This window comes from Aspergillus karnatakaensis (assembly GCF_047715665.1).
Source record: "Aspergillus karnatakaensis strain CBS 102800 unplaced genomic scaffold BJY04scaffold_10, whole genome shotgun sequence".
Taxonomy (NCBI): domain Eukaryota; kingdom Fungi; phylum Ascomycota; class Eurotiomycetes; order Eurotiales; family Aspergillaceae; genus Aspergillus; species Aspergillus karnatakaensis.
In genome coordinates, this window is record NW_027395722.1 from 343,206 (window position 1) to 362,545 (window position 19,340).

The following is a 19,340-nucleotide window of genomic DNA, read 5'->3' on the forward strand; positions in this document are numbered from 1 at the left end:
GGTCCGTTGCTACTCGAAGAGGTGCGTTGTATTCGAATATAGCTGGTATATGGGGTTTCGCCTATGAGGTGACAGAAAATATGAAAGCCTGTTTTGTCAAAATATTCATTATGAACGCTCAAGAACCTCGAAGGTGTGTAGTGAAGATAGTGATACAGGAGGAATATACCCCAAATAAAAAGAAACCCAAGCGACAGCTGGCGATGCTCAATGCGGGACAGTATAGAGGAGTCAATGTTATATGTAATGAGTGGCCCTTTTTAAGCAATAAAGTTGCGCCTCTTGCGGTTGTAAGCCCGCTGGTCCTTCAGCCATTGCCGATAACCCTGAACGCTGCCAATCTTCTCGCCGTAGTAATCGGGAACGGGGTTCGCGATGGAGTTGGACGAAGGGTCTACCCGGTACCGCTTGATCCTGTCGAAGAACTCTTTCTCTTTCTGTAATTGGATATTGTTAGATTTTACCCCCCAACCGCCAGAATGGCTAAACTCACCACAGCAACAGCCGTCTTGTATTTCCCATGCACAATACTCCAGATTGCATTACCCAAAAACGGTCCAACAAGCCAGCCAACCGCACCACATGCCGCCGTAGCCATGCCAAGGACAACAAAAGGATCCAAGCCCATAACTTGCGCACCGAGGTTCTCGAGGTTTTGGCTTGAAAGGACCTGTACGCCAACCACGGTACTAACACCCGAGCTTGCAATTGATGAGGCAAGTGTGTATCGACGACGAGAAGCACGGAGCTTAAAGAACGAGTTCCAGTCCAACTTCGCGGCTTCCTCGCGGGCAGTGGTGGAGTTGTTGCGAGTGGCGGTAGACTGCGCGATACATGTCGGGGCAACTGCGGCTTGCGGCCGAGATGACACCTGGAGTGTGGAGGAAGCTTTAAGCAGTTGTGCTGTAGATGTGCTGGATGGGCGTGTTTGGGTCTTGAGAGCAAGAGCTTGGTAGGGGCCGACGGAAGATTGGAGGGCAATTGGGTTGAGCGTTGTGAAGGGTAGGCGGGTACAAAGCGCAGCGCAGCGTACTGGGTTGCTGATGAGAGTCGTATGCATTTTGGAGGTTGAGAAGGTAAGATATTGAGCTCGTACTTGGATCCTGAAGAACTTGGTGATCGGCCTGTTGTGAGACTTTCGTCAGTGGCCTCGAGTTCTTGAGATCGGGCTTGGCGGATTATGTCAGCGCATGTAATGGTTTTGACGACGACGACGACGACTACTACCACGGTACCACCCACCCCTATTTTACCGTTCGTTGATCTTTTGCTATTATGAATTGAAAGCCTTGAATGATACACGGCTGTACCTGGGCTGCTAGTAATGCTCTGGATACATTGCCGCCCTATTGAAAGCTCTACCTCTAGATTTAAAACATCTAATGACGTCTATAGCTTCGCCTGTTTTCCCTTTGAGCTTCTTGCCTGATCCCTGAGGATCCTTCGGAGTATTTTGCCTGATGCGCTCTTGGGGACCTCATCCAGGAATACAACACCGCCTCGAAGTTGTTTATGGCGTGCAAGATTGGACTTGACGTACTCCTTCAATTCTTCCTCGGAAACGCGCTCGCCGGGTTTGACCACAATATATGCTCGAGGAAGCTCATTGCCTGGTGCATCTGGATCTGGTGCGCCGATTACGGCAACATCTGCAACGCTCCTGTGCGTGAGGAGGAAGCTTTCGACCTCAACCGGAGAGACTTGCAGTCCTTTGTACTTGATGAGCTCCTACCTCAAATTAGCACGTAACTCGCGTCAGGCCGGCTGATTTGGTTACCTTTATACGGTCGAGCATGATCACCTGTCTGTCTCTATACACCCCTACGTCCCCAGTTTTATACCAACCGTCGGTCGTAAAAGCGCTAGAGGTTGCCTCCGGATTGTCGAAATAACCTTTGGTTATCATGGGGCCGGTCAACAGAATCTCCCCCGCCTCTTCGAAGCCAACGTCTCTCATCTGTTCATCTACTAGCCGCAATCGTGTATTGGGTAGCAGCGGGCTGATGCCCCCAGTGTTGTCTGATTGGCCCCATGGCATGGTTGTCACGCTGCCAGTTGACTCGGTCATACCCCATCGCTGACTGATTGTGCATCCGATTTTCTTCTCCGCTTGCTCTTGGAGCTCAATGCTAAGTGGTGCCGAGCCTGATTCCGCCCGAATAAGGGTTGTAAAGTGGTCCGTCACCCGGGGACTCCGCACAATTGCATGATACACTGGGGGCGCCGTTGCCAAAAACGTTACTTGGTACTTTTTGCAGTAGTCGATAAAAAGATCAATGTTGAACCTTGGCATCCAATAAACCAACCCTCCAGCAAGAGCCGGCGTTATGAAATACCCCAAGCATCCTGCAATATGAGCTGTTGGAAGATGACCAATGGTTCGATAGGGCGCATCGAACTGTGGCTTCCCTTTCCTCGAGTCCCGCAGAACTAATTGAGTGAATAGTGCTTCGGAGACAAGATTCATATGAGAAAGCATGACCCCCTTGGGAGGACCGGTCGTTCCACTTGAATACAAGAGACAAATAGTAGTATCCTCCAGCGTCTTGATGTCCGAGATCCGATCCCATTCCAGCTCAGCAGTACTCTGTACGTAATTTCTACCCGGCTGGACGGTATTGCATAACGATCGTTTGTGTCCCATGCTCTCAAGAATTAGCACTCTGTTTGGTGGAATACCGCATTGCCGCGCGGCCTCCAATGCTTTGCTCCTGTTTTCAGTGCAGGTGACTATCAATTGGCTCTTGCATTGCCGGAGCTGCTTTACCACCTCCAGTGTCGTTAACGCTGCCGACGCTGCAGCGTAGGCACCCCCTGCACCGATGATGGCGAAGAATATAACCGGTAGAAGGACCTGATTAGATGACATACACAGAACAGCATCTCCTCCTCGCCCATTTGCTCCAATGCCAAAATTGTTTCGAAACACATGGATAAGACGTTTGACGATAGTCCGAGCTTGGGCTTTCGTGATGTGGTTTGTAGGGTCTGCAGCTTCTGCGTGAAGGATTGACGACTCTGCTGTCAAAGACAGAGGGGATTCTGAGAGTAAAGAGTATCAGTTGTGTTCTGAGTAGAGCATTGCAGGATATCAACCTACCAAACAAGAGTGTGAGTAGATCGAGTTTAGGGAGATCATAGTCCTTCTCCGGTAGGTATTGCATGGTTCTAGTTCAACGTCTGTATAATCGACGTATAGACAAGAACAATTGCGTCCGCTGCATAAAGATGGCCTGGAAAAATAGTCCCTGAACCGCGCTCTGTACCTCACCCGCGTGTTTGGGTTAAATTGGAGATCTGATTTCGGTTACGCAAATTGCGGGGATCCCGAGGCACTTGTACGTTCTGCGGGGTGGGTGCCAGTCATAAACGTCAAATACATTAAAGGTTGGAGTCTCTGCCGATGATATAGCCTACTTGGCTCGGAATTTGGGATATACCGTAGAATATAGTGCTGTATAATACTATAATATAGTTTCACCTCCGGAAACTAGGGTTACCAAAACGAGGGGAAAATCTCTGATGCTGTTTCTGTATTCAGTTCACATTTATGGTCTCAAGGCATGTCTTATTTGAACGAAACATCGCGATCGCGGTTGACAAAAAGTCCTGCTTCATCTTGAAATGATAAGTACAGCTCTAACGCTAACTAGCCACGCTATGCTCTATTGAAAAAGACTGAGACTCGGAAGTCTTCATGCACGACAGTCTAGGTCTAGTTCTAGGTCTGGATCTTGGCTTAATACCACTCAAAGACCCCCGTTTAGCTGAACAGCGCCCGGCTTCGCCGTGGGCTTAACAGGTGTGCCGAATCCATTGACACGGCCATGGAGCCACTTAAGAGTTGCGGTGCTAAGAGCCATGACGACGGCACTGAGGCCAAAAAGTCCAATGCGACCTTCAAGCGGAAGTTGCTCAAAGATTGGGTAGGGGTACCTAGCTAGGTTAGTTCTTGGTTTTGGAGTTAGAAAGGGGTGAGTGCGTACCATCCGTTGAGTGCAAAGCAGCGTTCCACCCAGAACCAGTAGCTGACAGCGATTGCGCTTGAAAGACCGAGGGCGGGACCGATGGTGATGGTCCATGGTGGAGAAAGAAAGAGAAGGTCAATTAGGAAGACGATCGAGGGGATGGCGTGGAAGCTGATATCTTTGGATTGGTTAGATAGTGTGAAGGAAATAGGGTCTAGAGTTAGTTACCAGCGTGTAAGGGTATCACTGCCCAGTCCGGAATCACGAGGCGCTCATCGATCTGGCGGGGAATGGTTAATGAGGTGAGATGAGCCTCAAGAAAAGATGACTTACAAGGCGAAGACCCCAGTAAAGGATACTGATGAGCACTTCCATGGGAGCGCTACATACTGAGAGCAGGTTCTTTACAAGGAATAGTCGCGGAGATAGAGTGAGATCTGCGAGGAGGCCGAAAGTAAAGGTGATCGTTGCCAGGGAAAGACCAATGACGGTCAGGTACTGGAAATGCCATCCGTACGCTTCATTGCTGCGGTAAGGGCCGAGAGTCAATTTTTAACGAGCCTAGGGTGTAGTGTGGCATTGGAAGCTTACGCGAAATTTGGGTTTTCGTGCATGCTGAGGGAGAAGTTAGCTGAGCGATCCTCGAGCTAGATATGCTATAGTGTAGCGCACGATGGTGCTTGTATACACTCACTATTTGAAGGACCAAATGAAACTAGCAAGTCCGGAAGCCTGCGGAAGTAATTAGTCTATTATGGCGGACATGATGAGGTCTCAGGCTTCAAGAGATAGCATACGTGGATCAATGCAGAAAAACCCCTTGAGGGACTGGGGAGGCGCTGCAGCGGGTGGATTTTGGTGATGGAGGCCGAGGACATGGTAGCGGCTGTTATCTGGAGTAGTACGATACCGGTAGTTAGGTAGGACTCGAGGATAAGCAACTTATTGTAGAAGTAGACTTTTTTTTTTATAGTAAACCAAGGGGTATTTAAGGAATGGAACAGCAGCTAAAAGTTTGCTAGGGTCGTAAGAAGGCCGAATAATCCGTCATTGAAGCATCTTCCGCCGAATCCGATGGAATCCATACAAAAGAAAGCAAGGCAAGGATAGCCCTGTCTGTGATGTCAGGGCTAAGGGATCCCGGATCTCAGTCGCCTCGGAGGGTGGGTAACTCCGATCCGTTCGATGCCCGCAAACCCCCCGGCTTATCAGTGGACGCCTAAGGTGTCTACCTTCCGTTTAGGGCAAGTCGAGGCGGGCCCACCGCTTCTTCGCTCACGATGTGGACTGTGATTGCTGGAGACGCCCGACAGCCCGATAACAATGCATCTGCTTCATCTCTCTCCTCCTCCTCCAACTGGGAACTTGCTTCTTCCTTCTTCCTTCTTTCCTCCCTTTGCTGCTTCTTGATCCTTTGTTTTCCTACCCTTCAGAACCTATCCTATACGCGCGGAACGTGGACGGAGGGTAGCACACCTGCTGCTATACTAGTACAGTAGTAACAGAGTTGTCTGGGCATAGCCAATACCACCAGTTCTCGTGATCTGTGTGATTTTCCTCCGCTCTTCCCGTAAGAGAAGTGAAGCCATTGCTGTTCCCATCATTTGTCGGTCTTTTGAGATCACTTGTTATCGCCCAAAACACTATATACTCCCCTTGAAGACTGAGTGGCCCTTCGCCTATCCCGTACCTCGATGAGTACGAATAACAGCCGCCCTTATATCATTATTGACTATCGTTTCTTGTCCTCCTGGGTCAAGCCCCCAACTCGCAGACGAAAACGAACTTTGCCCTTCAGCCCTGTGGTTGAATCTAGATATCCGCGCTGCATGGCGATCTTACTCCGCAGATTAAGCTGGCACTATCTTGCACCCCGGACGATTAGTTCCTCAAATAATCAGTCGTTGATTTGAGCATCAAATGCCGCGTCCTCGCAGGCCCGGAGCTCCCGAGCCTAAAAGGAGATCGCGCAAAGGATGCTGGTGAGTGGAGTGCGCCATTTTTTAACTGGCTGATTCATTAACCTCGAGTAGGCCATGCAAGGCACGCAAAGTCAAATGGTTTGTACGTCCTACCCAGTGCTAGCCGCTCAGCTAATTCTATAGATGTAGCGGCGAGGAAAAGCCGGCATGCTTGAATTGCCAGCGACAAAATGAGCCGTGCGACTACAGTATCCGCTTGAACTGGGGTGGTAGGACGAGAAGGACGTCCTCGGTTGACTCCCCAGATTCGCTGTCTAGTAGCTTCTCAGTGCATTCATCGTCGTTTCCTATATCGCCCCCAAGTATTTCACCACTTCCAGCAAGCCCCAATCAACCGTTCGAGGCTCGTGCATTGGAGGAAAACACTGTGCAGGACAGCCGTCAAGAGCCGCGGGCCACAGGGGGGGAGATTTTAGGAAGAACGTACCCTAGCAGGCTACCTGAGATCCAAAACTCCCCGACTGTCCTTGACCAGTCACTTAGTACACCGATGCATACAATGGATAGAGCTCCAGTAGACATGGGCCCGCCGCGAGAGCGGAAACAGGATATTTGGCCAGGGGAGTCCCTGCTGGGAGAACAATTACCTAGTACCCTGTCGGTTTCAATTTCTCAGAACGACCCTCAATATCCGCCTCTTCCAGATCTCAATACCATTATACACGAGTTTCCGGATTTCAATTTCCCTTCAGGCCCAATATCCCAGCCATTATCTTTTGTTCGACCCGCAGTTGATGGGCCAGTGTGTTCACAAGGACTGCCGCTCAATCAAGAAGATTGTGCCTACCGCCAGGACTACCCTAGGTCGCCCCCAGTTGCTGCTAGGTCCGCCGATGCCTCTGACTGCCACTCCCGAAGTCCTTCTCACTCTCACGAAACTCTTTCACCACAATCCCTAGACACCAGTTTGTTTATTGCTGAGACGCCCCATGATTTCAATGACACCACAGATAGCTTTTTAGCTGGAATATTAGATGGATCCCCCGGGTGTGATGGGGATAAGATCGAACATGGCCGAACGAAGCCAGTTTACCAACCCACGTATGAGGGTCAAGCTTGTTTCGGCCAACCCCGCCGCCGCCTTTCACAATCGGAGAAGAAATGGCAGACATACCTCACCAGTGTGACGGACCACTACGGTATGGACTGTGGTCGTCCAGATGCAGACTTGGGGAACAATGATGATCACTCAGCAATCGATATCAGCGATGCGCTTGAGATGATTCAGTCGCGGAGCCATGTATCCAGCCCCGGAAACATCGTCACGGAGAATGCAATTGGTGCTATGGTAAATAGTAACTACGAATACTATGCGTTGCCTGTGCCCATCAACATTCCGAGATATCTCTCCCCGCTGCCTCCGTCCTTGGTGGAAGTGCCCATCAATCTGATGTACTTCCATCACTTTCTGAACCACACAGCACGGGTCCTTGTCCCTCATGATTGTGGAAGCAACCCTTTCAGTTCTGTCTTACCTTCTAGTAAGAGACCAGTCCCTTTCTTCTATCAAATTCTGACTAGATAGTGGCGATGAGTGACTCAAACCTTCTAAATTTGATGCTCGCATACTCAGCAAGTCATCGCGCGAGGTTCCTAGGCCACTCCGAGCCTACCACTCGAATTGCTCATTGGGTGAGCAATGTTTTCCCGTCGTTGCGTATCGCATTGGAGGACGCTCAACAGAACATCACCGACAGCCACCTTGCAACTGCCATTATGCTGCTGTCTTTAAAAATCGTTTCGCCTAGCACTTTTGAGGTGCCGGTGCCGTGGCAAAGTCATTTAAAACTAGCTCGAGACCTGTTTCTCGCGCGTCAATCTCAAATGACTTACCCTGATAACCGCGTAGGAGCATTTCTTACGCGTTGGCTCGGTTATCTAGATATTTTGGGTTCGCTCTCATGTCGCCATCACATGCCGCCTCTCCTGGAGTATTATACTGTACTGAGCACGTGCTCCGCAGCTGAAGACTGGGACGAGTATGCAGTCGATTGTTTTACTGGGTTTACTCCTCGCACTGGGCTTTTCTTGATGAAGCTTGGAGGCCTCTTACATCAGTGTGACAATCAGAGATTTGATGATGCGGGAAACTTCTTAAACGAGTGGGAACCGTCGTCAGCTATAATTCTTGAGGCTCAAGCACTAGTTATGGAATGGGAAGCACTTGACGAGAGAGCTCACGCCCACGACAGGCATTACCTTGACGCTGAATCGTCTGATATGATTTCGGTCGATCATGCGTTTCGATATGCTGGTTTGATTCAACTTCATCGCCGTGTTCTCGGCAATGGATCTACATCTGACGTGGTTTCGTCCGCCGTGGAAGGCTTGATGCAGGCTTTGCGAACCATCCAATCTGGTTCTGCCGTGGAAGCAGGTGTTCTATTCCCGATATTCACCGCAGGTTGTGAATCCCAGGACTTGGAACAGAGGATTGACATCAAGGAGCGCTTGGATGTCCTTGAAAGGACTGGGATGAAGCAGGTCCGTATACAGTGTTCCTAGTAGAAGCAAGCTAACGTAGCCTTAGTTTCGGAGCGCGCGTGGCCTGATGCAGAGGTGCTGGGACACCAACCTACCTTGGATTGTCTTTGCACAGGGAGAGTTTATCGGGTAGATTGGCAAGCTATTGCAGCATGAGTGGTTCAACACCACCTGCGTTTATATGTGTCTAAGAAAGGGAGATTGCTTGGGAATATTATGCTGTTTGTTGTTGCTTTCTGCAAAACTCCGCGATACCTCCGTTTGCAGTATGGAACAAGCACCTTTCTCTCAAATTTGTAGGCTTCGAGGTAACATTATTCCTTCACTTATACCTTGGTTTCTGCTTTGCTTATCTGTCATTCTCTTATCACCTGCCTCTCAGTTGTCTGTTAGCTTGCCTTCACGCCAAAAGGGTTCTTTATAGAGTCTAGTTGGGAGAGCTTAAAGGACCACAGTCTTCTGTTTGCAACCCAGCAACCTTCCAATTGCTGTGCCAACCATTGTTCTTCACTATTGCCTTACAATAAATACCTCAACAGTGTCTCTCTTTCTCACCCTCTCTCATCCTTTCACTCAGTCACACCTTCTGAGTGGTGGCGCCCACCTGCACAACCTTCCCCTTTCCCAAAATGGAAGGATATGGTGTCTCCCACCGAGAGTCTCCAGAAATAGGAACAGGAGGCCTGGCCACCTACACTATCCTCCTGATCTCTTTCCTTGTTCCCATATTTCTGATGCTGTGTGTATTTCTGTACTTCATTGACACCAGAATCCTGGCTCTCACTCAGGCCTCTACTTCGGGACGCAACGATCGCGATTGGCGTCGCTGGGAAGAGGTTGTCGACGAAGACATGGCGTCACCCGCCGCTTACTCTACAGATCTTCTCGATGACAAAATTGAAGATATCCGTATCCAACCCCTCCGACCACTGTCGAGGTCTGTGTCTGATGAAAACACCCCTCTACTTATCGAAGGACCGGACGGTTGGCTGGACGGCATCATAGACAATGTGAAAACTCCCGCACTACAGCCCAAGGTAGGCCATCTGCTCTGATCATATTATTGACTCTGAACACTTTTAATCCCCTCGTTCAGATTGCCCCGCGCAACCCTTTCTCTCAACACCACACCCGCGACGCGTCTCCCCGCCCAAACACCGTAACAAAACGCAAAGCCGTTCCGAAAGCCGTTATGTGGGATGGGAAAATCTCCTGGGCTCTGAAGGGAGCAAGTGTCTTCGACGATGCTGATGAAGAATACAACGCCTTCCGCACACGCACCAACATGCTTCTCCGCCAGCCCTATTCCGACCTTTGGGTCTTCCAGTACGGCCTTCGTTACATTCCGTCTCGCTCCGACAGTGAAGTCTACCGTACCATTCGCATCGAGGAACTTCCAAGCGGTATCACCCTCGGTCAGATCTTGCCTCTCATCGTTGGCGAGGTCTATTGCGCTCGGCTCACCGATACAAGCGCCATCACTGGCTACAACACCGCAATGATCGTTTTCGTTACCGAGGACGATACCATGAAGTTCTTGGGTGCAATTGCAAAGAAGACTGCCGTCTTGCCTTTCGGGAAGATTGTTCCGGTTCATACTCCTACCTACCCTATGCCTGCCGATATCGAACACTGGATCATGGAAGAGGGATTGACCCGCTCGCTGGCTGTGTACCACAGCAAACCGTCTCTCAAGGCCGAAATCACACGTGTTATAACCCACCACCATTACAAATATTCTCTACAGCTTGAAAAGATTGTCGATGGTCCTGCTCCCGGCGAAATTGTGATCAAGATGTTCTCAGTCAAGGGAGCGGCGGCCGTGTTAGCTACGCTCAAGGGTCATCCGACTCTCGCCAACTGCCGATTCCGATTTTTGAGCCAGGACTCGACCCATAGTCAACCCCAGGGTACCCAGGGAATCTTGCAGGAGCGCGATGGTTTCTAGTACAAGATTCTGCTCACGTTTCCGCCTGAAATCGTTTTCTTCTTACTTTTGTACTGGAAGGCTCTTTTCGAAGAAAACCCTTTTTTTTGCAAATCTACCCTTCAGGTTGATACAGTACCTCACGAATCAGGATCCTATTCATGCTTGTTTTGCGTTGAACACGGTCGAAGCCTCTGGTGCTGGTGCTATGTTGCCAACCGATATGATCTGATGAATCATGGCGATATGGATTAGAAAAGCCAAAAACAAAAATAACCCTTAATGTATTCAGAAGAGCACATAAGTAGTAAATCGATGATCACTTGGGCATATCGCATATATGAGCTATATGATGGCTCCAATGGCTTTTCATCACCGCACCTTTTCTAATACTCTGACTTGACGTCGTCCAATGGTAGCTTTACAGATTCAATTAAGTAGCTTCTGAACCAGTACAGAGTCAGCATACGAGCACCGCTGTTAGCATCCATGGATAGATCCTTAACGTTATCAACGTGCTTCTTTTGGCATTACTTATTATTCGATTAACAAGACGATAGAGATATCATCAAAAGACAGACAGACAGACGGTAAATGCCTAAGTAGTTACTCTATAAAGACACCCAGCCCTCCACACGAAGCAGCAGGGCTCATCATGTATTTTTGCCCCGTGTCCTTCTCTTGGACTCTGGAAGGTGCCGTCCACAGCATCTACCATATTTGAACAAAAAAGGAAAAGGGTCCTTAGAAAACCCTCCCCTTAACTTGATGAATCTCCTTGACATTCACATCCTCCCAGAAGAACACACTACCCAGCGTCACGGAATAAAGGCAAGTCGCAGCAATCAGCATCAGCCTCTGCGTCTGGCTATAGCTTAGATTGATCGCGTCTCGCTCGGGGCTTCCCCATGGGTATCCGTACTGCGCTGTGACATCGCCGTAGATAGTGGCCAGGTTGCCCTGTGCCGAAGCAGGGAGGTTCTGCTTTAGCTTGTTGGGGAAGATACCGGTCCACATGGCAGCCGCGATGGAGGATCCGACGGCGGAACCGATGTTGATGAACATTCCCTCGGCGGCTAGGATGGCGGGGATGTCCTGTTGTCTGGAGACGGCCATGACGGTCATCTGCTCGCAGATGACGAGCGTGCCACCGCCAAAGGCGATGAAGATCTGGCACATGACGATGTATCCGATATCGACTCCTGCGTGTCGGAAGTGAATCATGAGTGCAACCCCGAGGGCTGTGATGGGGACGCCAAAGTAGAGGGCCTGCCACTTGAGACGGCCGTTATAGCGGATGAGGACTCCCATGACGATTGACCAGAATGACGATCCGACAGTGTAGATGTTGGATATGTAGGAGGCTTGGGTCACGTTTTGGTTGTAGACGACCAGCAGCATCGAGTAAAAGTAGTTGTCCCAGACGTACCAGGCGATGTAGAGGGATGTGGCCATTGTGTAGGTAAAGATTACGGTGCGGTTTTTGAGCAATGGCCAGGGGATGAATGTTACTGGTGCCAGATACTTCTCGTACAGGATGAAGGAGATAATGAGGAGGCCACCGAAAATGAGGAAGCAGATGATGAGCGGGGAGCGCCATTCATCGGGTTGCTTTGTGTAGAGGTTGAAGGCGAGGAGGAAGAGAGCCATTCCCAACGCGAAGATGAAGACGCCAATCAGGTCGAATTCCTTGATGTAGTAGATGATGGATTCGGTGGTTGTGCGGTTGGACTCGCGTTTCGGGACGAGACCCATCTTCTCGGCTTTAAGTTGGTTGTAGTAGAATAGGTAGAAGAGGGGTGCGGAGACGACGGGGATCACAATCGCCCAGATGCCGAAGCCCCAGCGGAAACCAATGGTGTTGATGGTGCTCTGGGAAGCAGGGCCGTAGGCCCAGACTGTGGCGATGTAGGGGGAGGCGACGAAGGCGATCCAGAAGGCTCGGTTCTTGAGCTTCGAGGTATCGGCGATGAAAATGGTCATTGTGAAGTCGAGGCCTGTGTAGCCGATCTGATAGAAGACTTGGGCGGCGCAGTATGTTTCCACGTTGTTGCAGCCAGCCATCATAATCAGACCCATGGTCATGCTAGCGACCATGACGGCGAAACCTTGAGGCCGACCCCAGATGTCCATCAGCTTTGCGTACGGGAGCTTGATCAGTCCGGAAGCTAGAGATGAGATGATACTGGTGGTAGCAGTCAGGGAGTGTTCGGCGAAAGCGCTGGTGACGAAGGGTGTCAGGTTGCCAATCATGCCCGAGGCAAAGGCCATAATAAAGTGAAGCACCCAGATCCTGTATCACGGAAAATTAGCTGTAGTTCTGGATTGAAATCCTCGAGAAGACCTCACAAGACGTATGCGGTAACGATGTGGCTGAACGACCACACCTGGGTCATGGCCTGAGCAGACTGCACACCATGCTGGAACTCAGGATTGACAATGTCACTCTGGTGGTCTTTTTCTCCTCCAACCTCTGCAGGGCTGGCTTCGGCTCCCTTCTCCACTGTTGCTTCAGTGTCGGTCGGTCGCTGCCGGTTCTCATCAATCGGCAGCTCATCACGCTTGAAGGGAATTCTGAACCTCATAGTGAGTTCAGGAGAGATGGAGCAATATTAAACTCCCCGATGATTGTCAGAAGAAGAAACACTGTCTCAAACAGAAGTGATAGGCAGGGGTATGAGGGGATTATATAGCAGCGGACAAGGCCTGATGGCAAGCTTGAGTCTCGTCCCCCCAACGGCCGAAAAGCGGCGCACTAGATCTCGCACTGATGGAGACAGTGACCTCGAGAACGGTAATTCTCCGCTGCCACGCGAAGTGAGGACGATGAAGTTGATGAAGTTGTGGGTCCGGCTCCAAGGCCAGCCGGTGTCGCGCGTCTAGAAGCCGGGATTCTTCATCATACAAAGTCAGGTGGCTGCAGCTGGTGGTGAAAAGTTTTCAGAAAATAGCATTGATACTGGGGGTCAGAGTTTCTAGCGCCGCTCTAGATAACCCAAGCAGGAGAGTGGCCCGTCGAGGAGAAAATCGAAGCGCTTGAGTGGTTCATCCATCGTGGGTCCCCTTATCTGATTTGATTATCTGATGATCTCTGCCCGTGGCCAGTGGCCACAGTCCACACTACGTATTTTCTCTACCAGGTACCTACGAGTAATTCCGTGGAAGCCGACTAGCCAGTCTATCCGGCACGGATTACTCCAGCCTAGCCCGAGTGGACTTTTGGAAACAGCACGAGTCATTGTCCACAGCAAGACACGAGAGTTGAGCAATCATCAGCAATGAGCGCAAGATGGGTCCGCTCGTACCCATGGCCTGACTTGGCGCCTTGACTAAGAAATCCTCGAAGCACTAAGCTTCCCTGGCGCCTCTTGGGCAAGGCCCAACAGAGCTTGATTTTGCCTCTGGACGCGCGGTCTTTGGCACCATCTCCTGACTCTCACGGCTATAGCAGAATGCACATCGTAGGAAGTCGTGACGCAGGTTCTAGGTTATATTCTCGCAGAAGGAAAGCCGAGTGTATCAGCAGTTCACCACTAACAGGGTAGCTCCCTGGCAGTCCCACCTCTGGAATGCACAAAGGTGCTGCTCCATTCCACCCGTATCATGCTAGCCACCTCGGCTGTCGGATGGAAAGGCCCTCTGCTCGATGGGCCCACGACTCCATAAACGCCGAACAGAATTGGGGGCCAAAGCATACTTGGCGACTCGCTACTCCGACATAAACCCGTAGTCAGGTTTGAAGAGCATGAGGTGTCCCGGTGTTTCTGAGGAAAATGACTTAGCCTCATTCCTCTTAGAGTTTTGAACCGTAACTCGAAACTCCTATCGTGAAGACCGAGTCAAGCCGATTCAAACCATCTCTAGTCACAGTATCGTCATTGTGCATTCCGGATCAGCACCCCATGATGTGCCTGAGGCTTGAGCGCATTGTATGCCTCTGACCCATAGGGCATACGCTCTGTTCTAAAAGATTTCAAAACAGGAATGCATGTAAAGGGGCATCGTAGACGCGTTGGCGCTCCGCCGAAAGAAACCTGCAAGCGCCGTTCTGGCCAAGCTTGTGCGAATCGGATTCTCGGAGAATTTCCGCCTAAGCCTCTCAACATTCCAGAACTCGAGCTATAGGCATTTTCTCACTCCTCTCTCCTCTTTAGAAGCCCACTGTCAAGGTTTCGTTCTGTCCGGTCCTATCTGTTGCCTTATTAATGCGTGGCTCATGAAAGGGATACCCAGCTCATGTCGCAATCAGTGAGAATCGACGTCAGCCTTGATATTGCCAAACCCTAATGATGAAGGGAATGGACAGTGAAGCATGTTGATCCCGTCGCCGGCGCTCCGTCGATATGTAAAGGTGGAACCTGGTCCTATCCCTTGACTCCAGGGCTCATGTACTTGTACTCGAGAGTTCGTCTGTTCTTGTCCGTCGATATCATGTATTCAAAATGGCGGACTTAGACCAAAAAGACGAAGATGCCCAAGTGCTACAGTTTGCTTTGGAAGAGCAGGGGCTGGAGCTGACCCCAGACGGACAGTATGTCCGCTGGGCCAGGACCAACCCAAACCATCCAAGAAACTGGCGCACTATTCGAAAGGTATACGACATAGGTTTGATCATATTTCTCGAATTCTATACGTGAGTAAAGACCCCTAAAGACGCGCTGTGAAGTGGGACTGATGTTTTTTGTGATCCATAGGACGGCAATCAACGCATCAGGGGTTGGTTATTATCTTTCAATACGAGCTGCGTGTATAAATCTGACGTCTCGTAGGCAACGGCGGCGAAAGATGCACGACATGAGTTTGGGATCGATTTGACGTTTGCTGTATTCCTGTTTGTGTCCACGTACGTATTAACTCCGAGGTTTACAATTGTGGTTTCTGAAGCAACGACGGCATGCTCATACTGATGGCGTGCTTAGGTACTCTCTCGCGCAAGCCTTTGGGAATGTGGTCTTCCCACCATACTCGGAGGCCTTTGGGAGGAAAAAACTATACGTCATCAGCACTGTGTTATTCAGCGTCTTCAGCATTGTGATCGCAGCGGTACCTTCGTTGGGAGCGATGGTGGCAGGGCGGACCTTGACGGGGCTGGTCTCCGCTGTCCCAACCGTCATCATCACAGGCAGTATCGAGGATATGTTCAACGCACGGGATCGGATCTGGCTCGTTTTCGCGTACATGGTGGTTGCCAATTTTGCGGTGGCGATGGGTCCTGTGATCAGCGGCTATATCACTGCTCAGCTAGGATGGTCAGTCATCGTTGATAAAAAGAGCTATGGACACACTGCTGACAAGAATGATAGGCGATGGGTGTTCTATATCTCGAGCATCATAACTGGCAGCATCTCGGTGCTGCTCCTGGGGATTCGAGAGTCGCGTCCATCGCTGCTGCTCTCGTGGGAAGTTGAAAAGCTGCGTCAGGTAACGGGCGATACGAGCCTCCAGGCACTGAACCCCGATGAAACACCCAACATCCGTACGTTCGTCCGCGAAGGACTTCTTCGTCCACTTCGCCTCTTTTTCACGGAGCCGATTGTATTCGCGTGTTCCCTCATGAGCGGCTGCAGCGTCGCTGTCATGTACCTCTTCACCGAATCTCTGCCGCCCATTTACGAATCCATGGGCTTCTCGCAGAAGGAATCAAACCTGCCATTCTTCGCAATCGGTCTTGGATTCATACCCAGTATCGCAATTCGACTGATGGACCAACGCGTCGCAGCGCAGCGACACCGAGACCGACTTCCCTTGCTTCCTGAAAATAAACTCGCTGGAATAGCTCTGGGCGCCCCATTCCTGGCTATCGGACTGTGGTGGTTTGCTTGGATGGTACCTCCTGTCGTGCGTGGTGTCCATTGGTTTGTGACGCTAATCCCGCTGTTCTTTGTTGGCTTCGCGCTCAACGAGTTTGGGACGGTGTTGGCGGGGTACCTGGCGGATAGCTATCACAGCTACGCTGCTAGTGCGTTTGCTGCCATGTCGCTCGCTCGCTCCTCCCTGTCGGCGGTATTCCCCCTTATTGCACCGAAGATGTTCGGCGCGTTGGGAGCAAATGTTGCACTGTCAGTATTGGCAGCAGGAGCGATCATTTTCTGTCCGGTGCCATTCGTGTTTCGATACTATGGACGAAGATTGCGCGAAAGGAGCAAGTTTGCACAGTACAGCCTGCAAGTGTATGAGGAGACGACAGTTGAGAGAGAGTACTGAGTGGCGAAAAAAGGATTAGTTTAGGTGTAGCTAATAACTATGTGGTATGGTTTTGGTAAGCTGGTTCTGTGCTTGGATTTCCGGGGTGGTGCTCATTAGGGAGTCAGTTGATATCAAAGATTGTTTGTTTTCCGGTAGTCCAACTCGGCCTTTCTCCGTAAGGATTATTAATGATTCCGGGCCAAAGGAATCAGGCTTAATTCAGGGTCTTAACTCAGGAGTCAGGACAGATTATGCGGGGATGGGCTGATAAGTGATAAGTAGCTCAGCCATGGCTGGTTCTTTGCACCCCCAAGCTTCCCCACAACTCCCTCCTTTGTTTGCCTGTGACGCAACAGAGCCAACCCCACGCCTTACCTTTTCCTCCAGAACTGGTCATTCTCCCCTCATTTCTCCCACCACCAATGTTACATCCAGGCTGCTCCCGCGACTCTTAGCCTCTTGTCGCGGAGCATGTCCGCCCATCAGCACCAGAATCCCCGAGCCTTGGCCTATGAAAGGTTGACTATACGGTCTATGGCTGAAAATCACCGAGATCAGCCATTTTTTCGACTACCATGGAAAGACCATGCATAAGCAGCTGCCCCCTGCTTTAAAAACCTGGTTACCCCCGGTCGATCACCGGTATCTTCATCTCCTTAATCACAAGCTCCTCAGTCCTGAACGCTCCCGAGCTCCCTCAAGGCCATGGCGGCGCAATCCGTTCACGAATACTCCTCCCCCAAGAACTCTGACCTTGAGAAGGTCGCTTCACACCATGACCATCACAAGTCAAGGCTCGATCAATTCGAGGATCCAGATGCGGGGCTTAGCGATGAGGAGCGCGCAAAGATTGTGAGTTCCTTACTCAATCTCTGATCGTATGGGAACGGCTAACAAATTAGGATCGCGCCTTACTCTGGAAGCTTGACTTGAGGCTCGTCCCATGGCTCAGTTTGCTCTATCTGATCTCTTTTCTTGACAGGTCTGTGTCATGCAAAACACTCTGATTGCGAAAGCTGACTAGCACAGAACAAACATTGGTAATGCGAAGCTCGCAAATTTGCAAGAGGACCTCGACATGTCCGACAGCCAATATAACGCCGCTCTCACCATCTTCTTCGTCTCGTACTCGGTCTTCGAGCCTCTCACCAATGTGCTCCTAAAGCGTCTCAGGCCTAGCATCTTCATACCCGTTATCATGCTCCTCTGGGTACGCAACTCCCCTAATTTCACCGGCATCAGAGACTGACGTCGGCAATTGCGTAGGGCGTCTGTATGATGTGCATGGGTTTTGTTCACAATTGGGCCGGTCTCATGGCTGTTCGTCCTTGTCGTTCTCCCTAGTCTGAGCACTACTAATCCCGAGCAGGTCCGATGGTTCCTCGGTCTCACAGAAGCTGGTCTTTTCCCCGGGGTCGGGTACTTCCTCTCCTGCTGGTACAAGCGCTCCGAGTTTGGTGTCCGCATGGCAATCTTCTTCTCTGCCGCTGCCCTCGCCGGGTCATTTGGTGGTCTTCTCGCAGCCGCTATCGCGTTGATGGATGGTATTGGAGGTAAAGAAGGCTGGGCTTGGATTTTCATTCTGGAAGGTCTGGTGACCATTGTGATTGGCATCATCTCGTTCTGGATGGTGTACGACTTTCCCGATGAGGCGAAGTTCCTGTCCGATGATGATCGCAAGCGCGTCCTGCGTCGACTGGCCGCTGACCAGCAGTCGAGCGCGGAACACGAAAATTTCAAGATGGATTACTTCTGGGCCAGTCTCAAGGACTGGAAGACTTATACCGGAATGATGATCTACATGGGTGCTGATGGAGCCTTGTATGCCTTTTCGCTTTTCGTGCCAACAATTATCAACGAATTGGTGAGTCTCCACTAAAGACCTCGTGAATGGAATAAGCTAACTCGTACAGGGTACGTCTTTCTAACATAGAGCCACACTTTGACCTCTCACTGACTATAGCAGGTTACGAGGACATCCACGCCCAGCTCCTGAGCGTTCCTCCTTACGCCGCCGCTGCAATCGTCACTGTCGCAATCGGTTTCATTGCAGACCGCACCCGTCAACGCGGTATCTGCAACATGCTCGTCTCGCTTCTTGGAATAACTGGCTTCTCGATGCTCCTAGGCGCAAAGTCCGCTGGTGCACGATACACAGGAACCTTCCTGGGCGCTATGGGTATCTACCCTGCTATCGCTAACACAATCTCTTGGACTAGTAACAATACTGAAGGTATATCCCTCCTACTACTCTACGTCCTGTCACTTCACCTGCAATCAATAATTAATGGGTCACTTATACTAATAATGTCAACAAAGGTGTCTACAAACGTGGTGTGACCCTAGGCTTTGTCATCGGCTGGGGTAACCTTAACGGCATCGTCTCGTCGAATATTTACCGCGGCGATGATGCGCCGGAGTTCTACCCTGGTCATGGAACAGTGCTTGCATACCTCGTTTTGTTTCAGTTCGGTGGGTCTGTGATTCAGTATCTGCTTTTGCGCAGAGAGAATGCTCGACGACGAAGAGGAGATCGGGATGTTTGGGTTCAGGGCAGGAGCCAGAACGAGATTCAGATGTTGGGTGATAAGAGGCCCGATTTCATTTACACGCTTTGAGTGGCGAGATGTGGTTAATCGGTTGTGGGGAGGAAGGAAATTGGTGGAAAGTTGTATATGCCGTGGTATTGGTGCTTTTTGGGTAGCATGTGAAATAAAGCAGCTGCGTTGACATCCGTGTATAGCTTGTGTCGTAGAGGCTCACATACTCAGTGCCGCAGAGGGCATGAGGTGT

General features: G+C 50.6%; 7 protein-coding genes across 7 annotated transcripts; 4 read left to right on the plus strand and 3 right to left on the minus strand.

Annotated features, from left to right (window-relative positions):
- Nucleotides 1–10: 10 nt before the first annotated feature.
- BJY04DRAFT_8726 (presequence translocated-associated motor subunit PAM17) lies at nucleotides 11–1,121 on the minus strand. The gene is made up of 2 exons (XM_073721215.1): nucleotides 494–1,121; nucleotides 11–437 (listed from the first exon to the last, which is right to left on the minus strand). The coding sequence occupies exons 1-2, from the start codon at nucleotides 1,058–1,060 to the stop codon at nucleotides 261–263; spliced, it is 744 nt and encodes a 247-aa protein (XP_073574256.1). The 5' UTR covers nucleotides 1,061–1,121; the 3' UTR covers nucleotides 11–260.
- Nucleotides 1,122–1,239: 118 nt separating this feature from the next.
- On the minus strand, nucleotides 1,240–4,846 carry BJY04DRAFT_225644 (putative integral membrane protein; the record flags this gene model as incomplete). The annotated part of the gene is made up of 8 exons (XM_073718247.1): nucleotides 1,240–1,728; nucleotides 1,778–3,042; nucleotides 3,758–3,936; nucleotides 3,987–4,146; nucleotides 4,298–4,494; nucleotides 4,560–4,583; nucleotides 4,663–4,700; nucleotides 4,766–4,846. 8 exons carry the CDS (start codon nucleotides 4,844–4,846, stop codon nucleotides 1,390–1,392), a joined length of 2,283 nt encoding a protein of 760 aa, XP_073574257.1. The 3' UTR covers nucleotides 1,240–1,389.
- A 480-nt stretch (nucleotides 4,847–5,326) lies between these two features.
- On the plus strand, nucleotides 5,327–6,022 carry BJY04DRAFT_182537 (uncharacterized protein). The gene has a single exon (XM_073710343.1). The coding sequence runs from the start codon at nucleotides 5,663–5,665 to the stop codon at nucleotides 5,879–5,881; it is 219 nt and encodes a 72-aa protein (XP_073574259.1). The 5' UTR covers nucleotides 5,327–5,662; the 3' UTR covers nucleotides 5,882–6,022.
- On the plus strand, nucleotides 5,327–8,977 carry BJY04DRAFT_182538 (Zn(II)2Cys6 transcription factor). The gene is made up of 5 exons (XM_073710344.1): nucleotides 5,327–5,950; nucleotides 6,002–6,028; nucleotides 6,080–7,431; nucleotides 7,476–8,434; nucleotides 8,481–8,977. Exons 1-5 carry the CDS (start codon nucleotides 5,889–5,891, stop codon nucleotides 8,565–8,567), a joined length of 2,487 nt encoding a protein of 828 aa, XP_073574258.1. The 5' UTR covers nucleotides 5,327–5,888; the 3' UTR covers nucleotides 8,568–8,977.
- Nucleotides 8,978–9,063: 86 nt separating this feature from the next.
- BJY04DRAFT_215411 (uncharacterized protein) lies at nucleotides 9,064–10,382 on the plus strand (the record flags this gene model as incomplete). Its single annotated transcript, XM_073715467.1, has 2 exons — nucleotides 9,064–9,471; nucleotides 9,531–10,382. The coding sequence occupies 2 exons, from the start codon at nucleotides 9,064–9,066 to the stop codon at nucleotides 10,380–10,382; spliced, it is 1,260 nt and encodes a 419-aa protein (XP_073574260.1).
- Nucleotides 10,383–11,105: 723 nt separating this feature from the next.
- BJY04DRAFT_225649 (uncharacterized protein) lies at nucleotides 11,106–12,946 on the minus strand (the record flags this gene model as incomplete). Its single annotated transcript, XM_073718248.1, has 2 exons — nucleotides 11,106–12,654; nucleotides 12,711–12,946. The coding sequence occupies 2 exons, from the start codon at nucleotides 12,944–12,946 to the stop codon at nucleotides 11,106–11,108; spliced, it is 1,785 nt and encodes a 594-aa protein (XP_073574261.1).
- A 1,857-nt stretch (nucleotides 12,947–14,803) lies between these two features.
- BJY04DRAFT_225650 (major facilitator superfamily domain-containing protein) lies at nucleotides 14,804–19,165 on the plus strand (the record flags this gene model as incomplete). The annotated part of the gene is made up of 12 exons (XM_073718249.1): nucleotides 14,804–14,994; nucleotides 15,056–15,077; nucleotides 15,131–15,204; nucleotides 15,281–15,610; nucleotides 15,665–16,558; nucleotides 17,342–17,399; nucleotides 17,450–17,529; nucleotides 17,577–17,757; nucleotides 17,814–17,867; nucleotides 17,917–18,411; nucleotides 18,522–18,780; nucleotides 18,867–19,165. The coding sequence occupies 12 exons, from the start codon at nucleotides 14,804–14,806 to the stop codon at nucleotides 19,163–19,165; spliced, it is 2,937 nt and encodes a 978-aa protein (XP_073574262.1).
- Nucleotides 19,166–19,340: the final 175 nt, after the last annotated feature.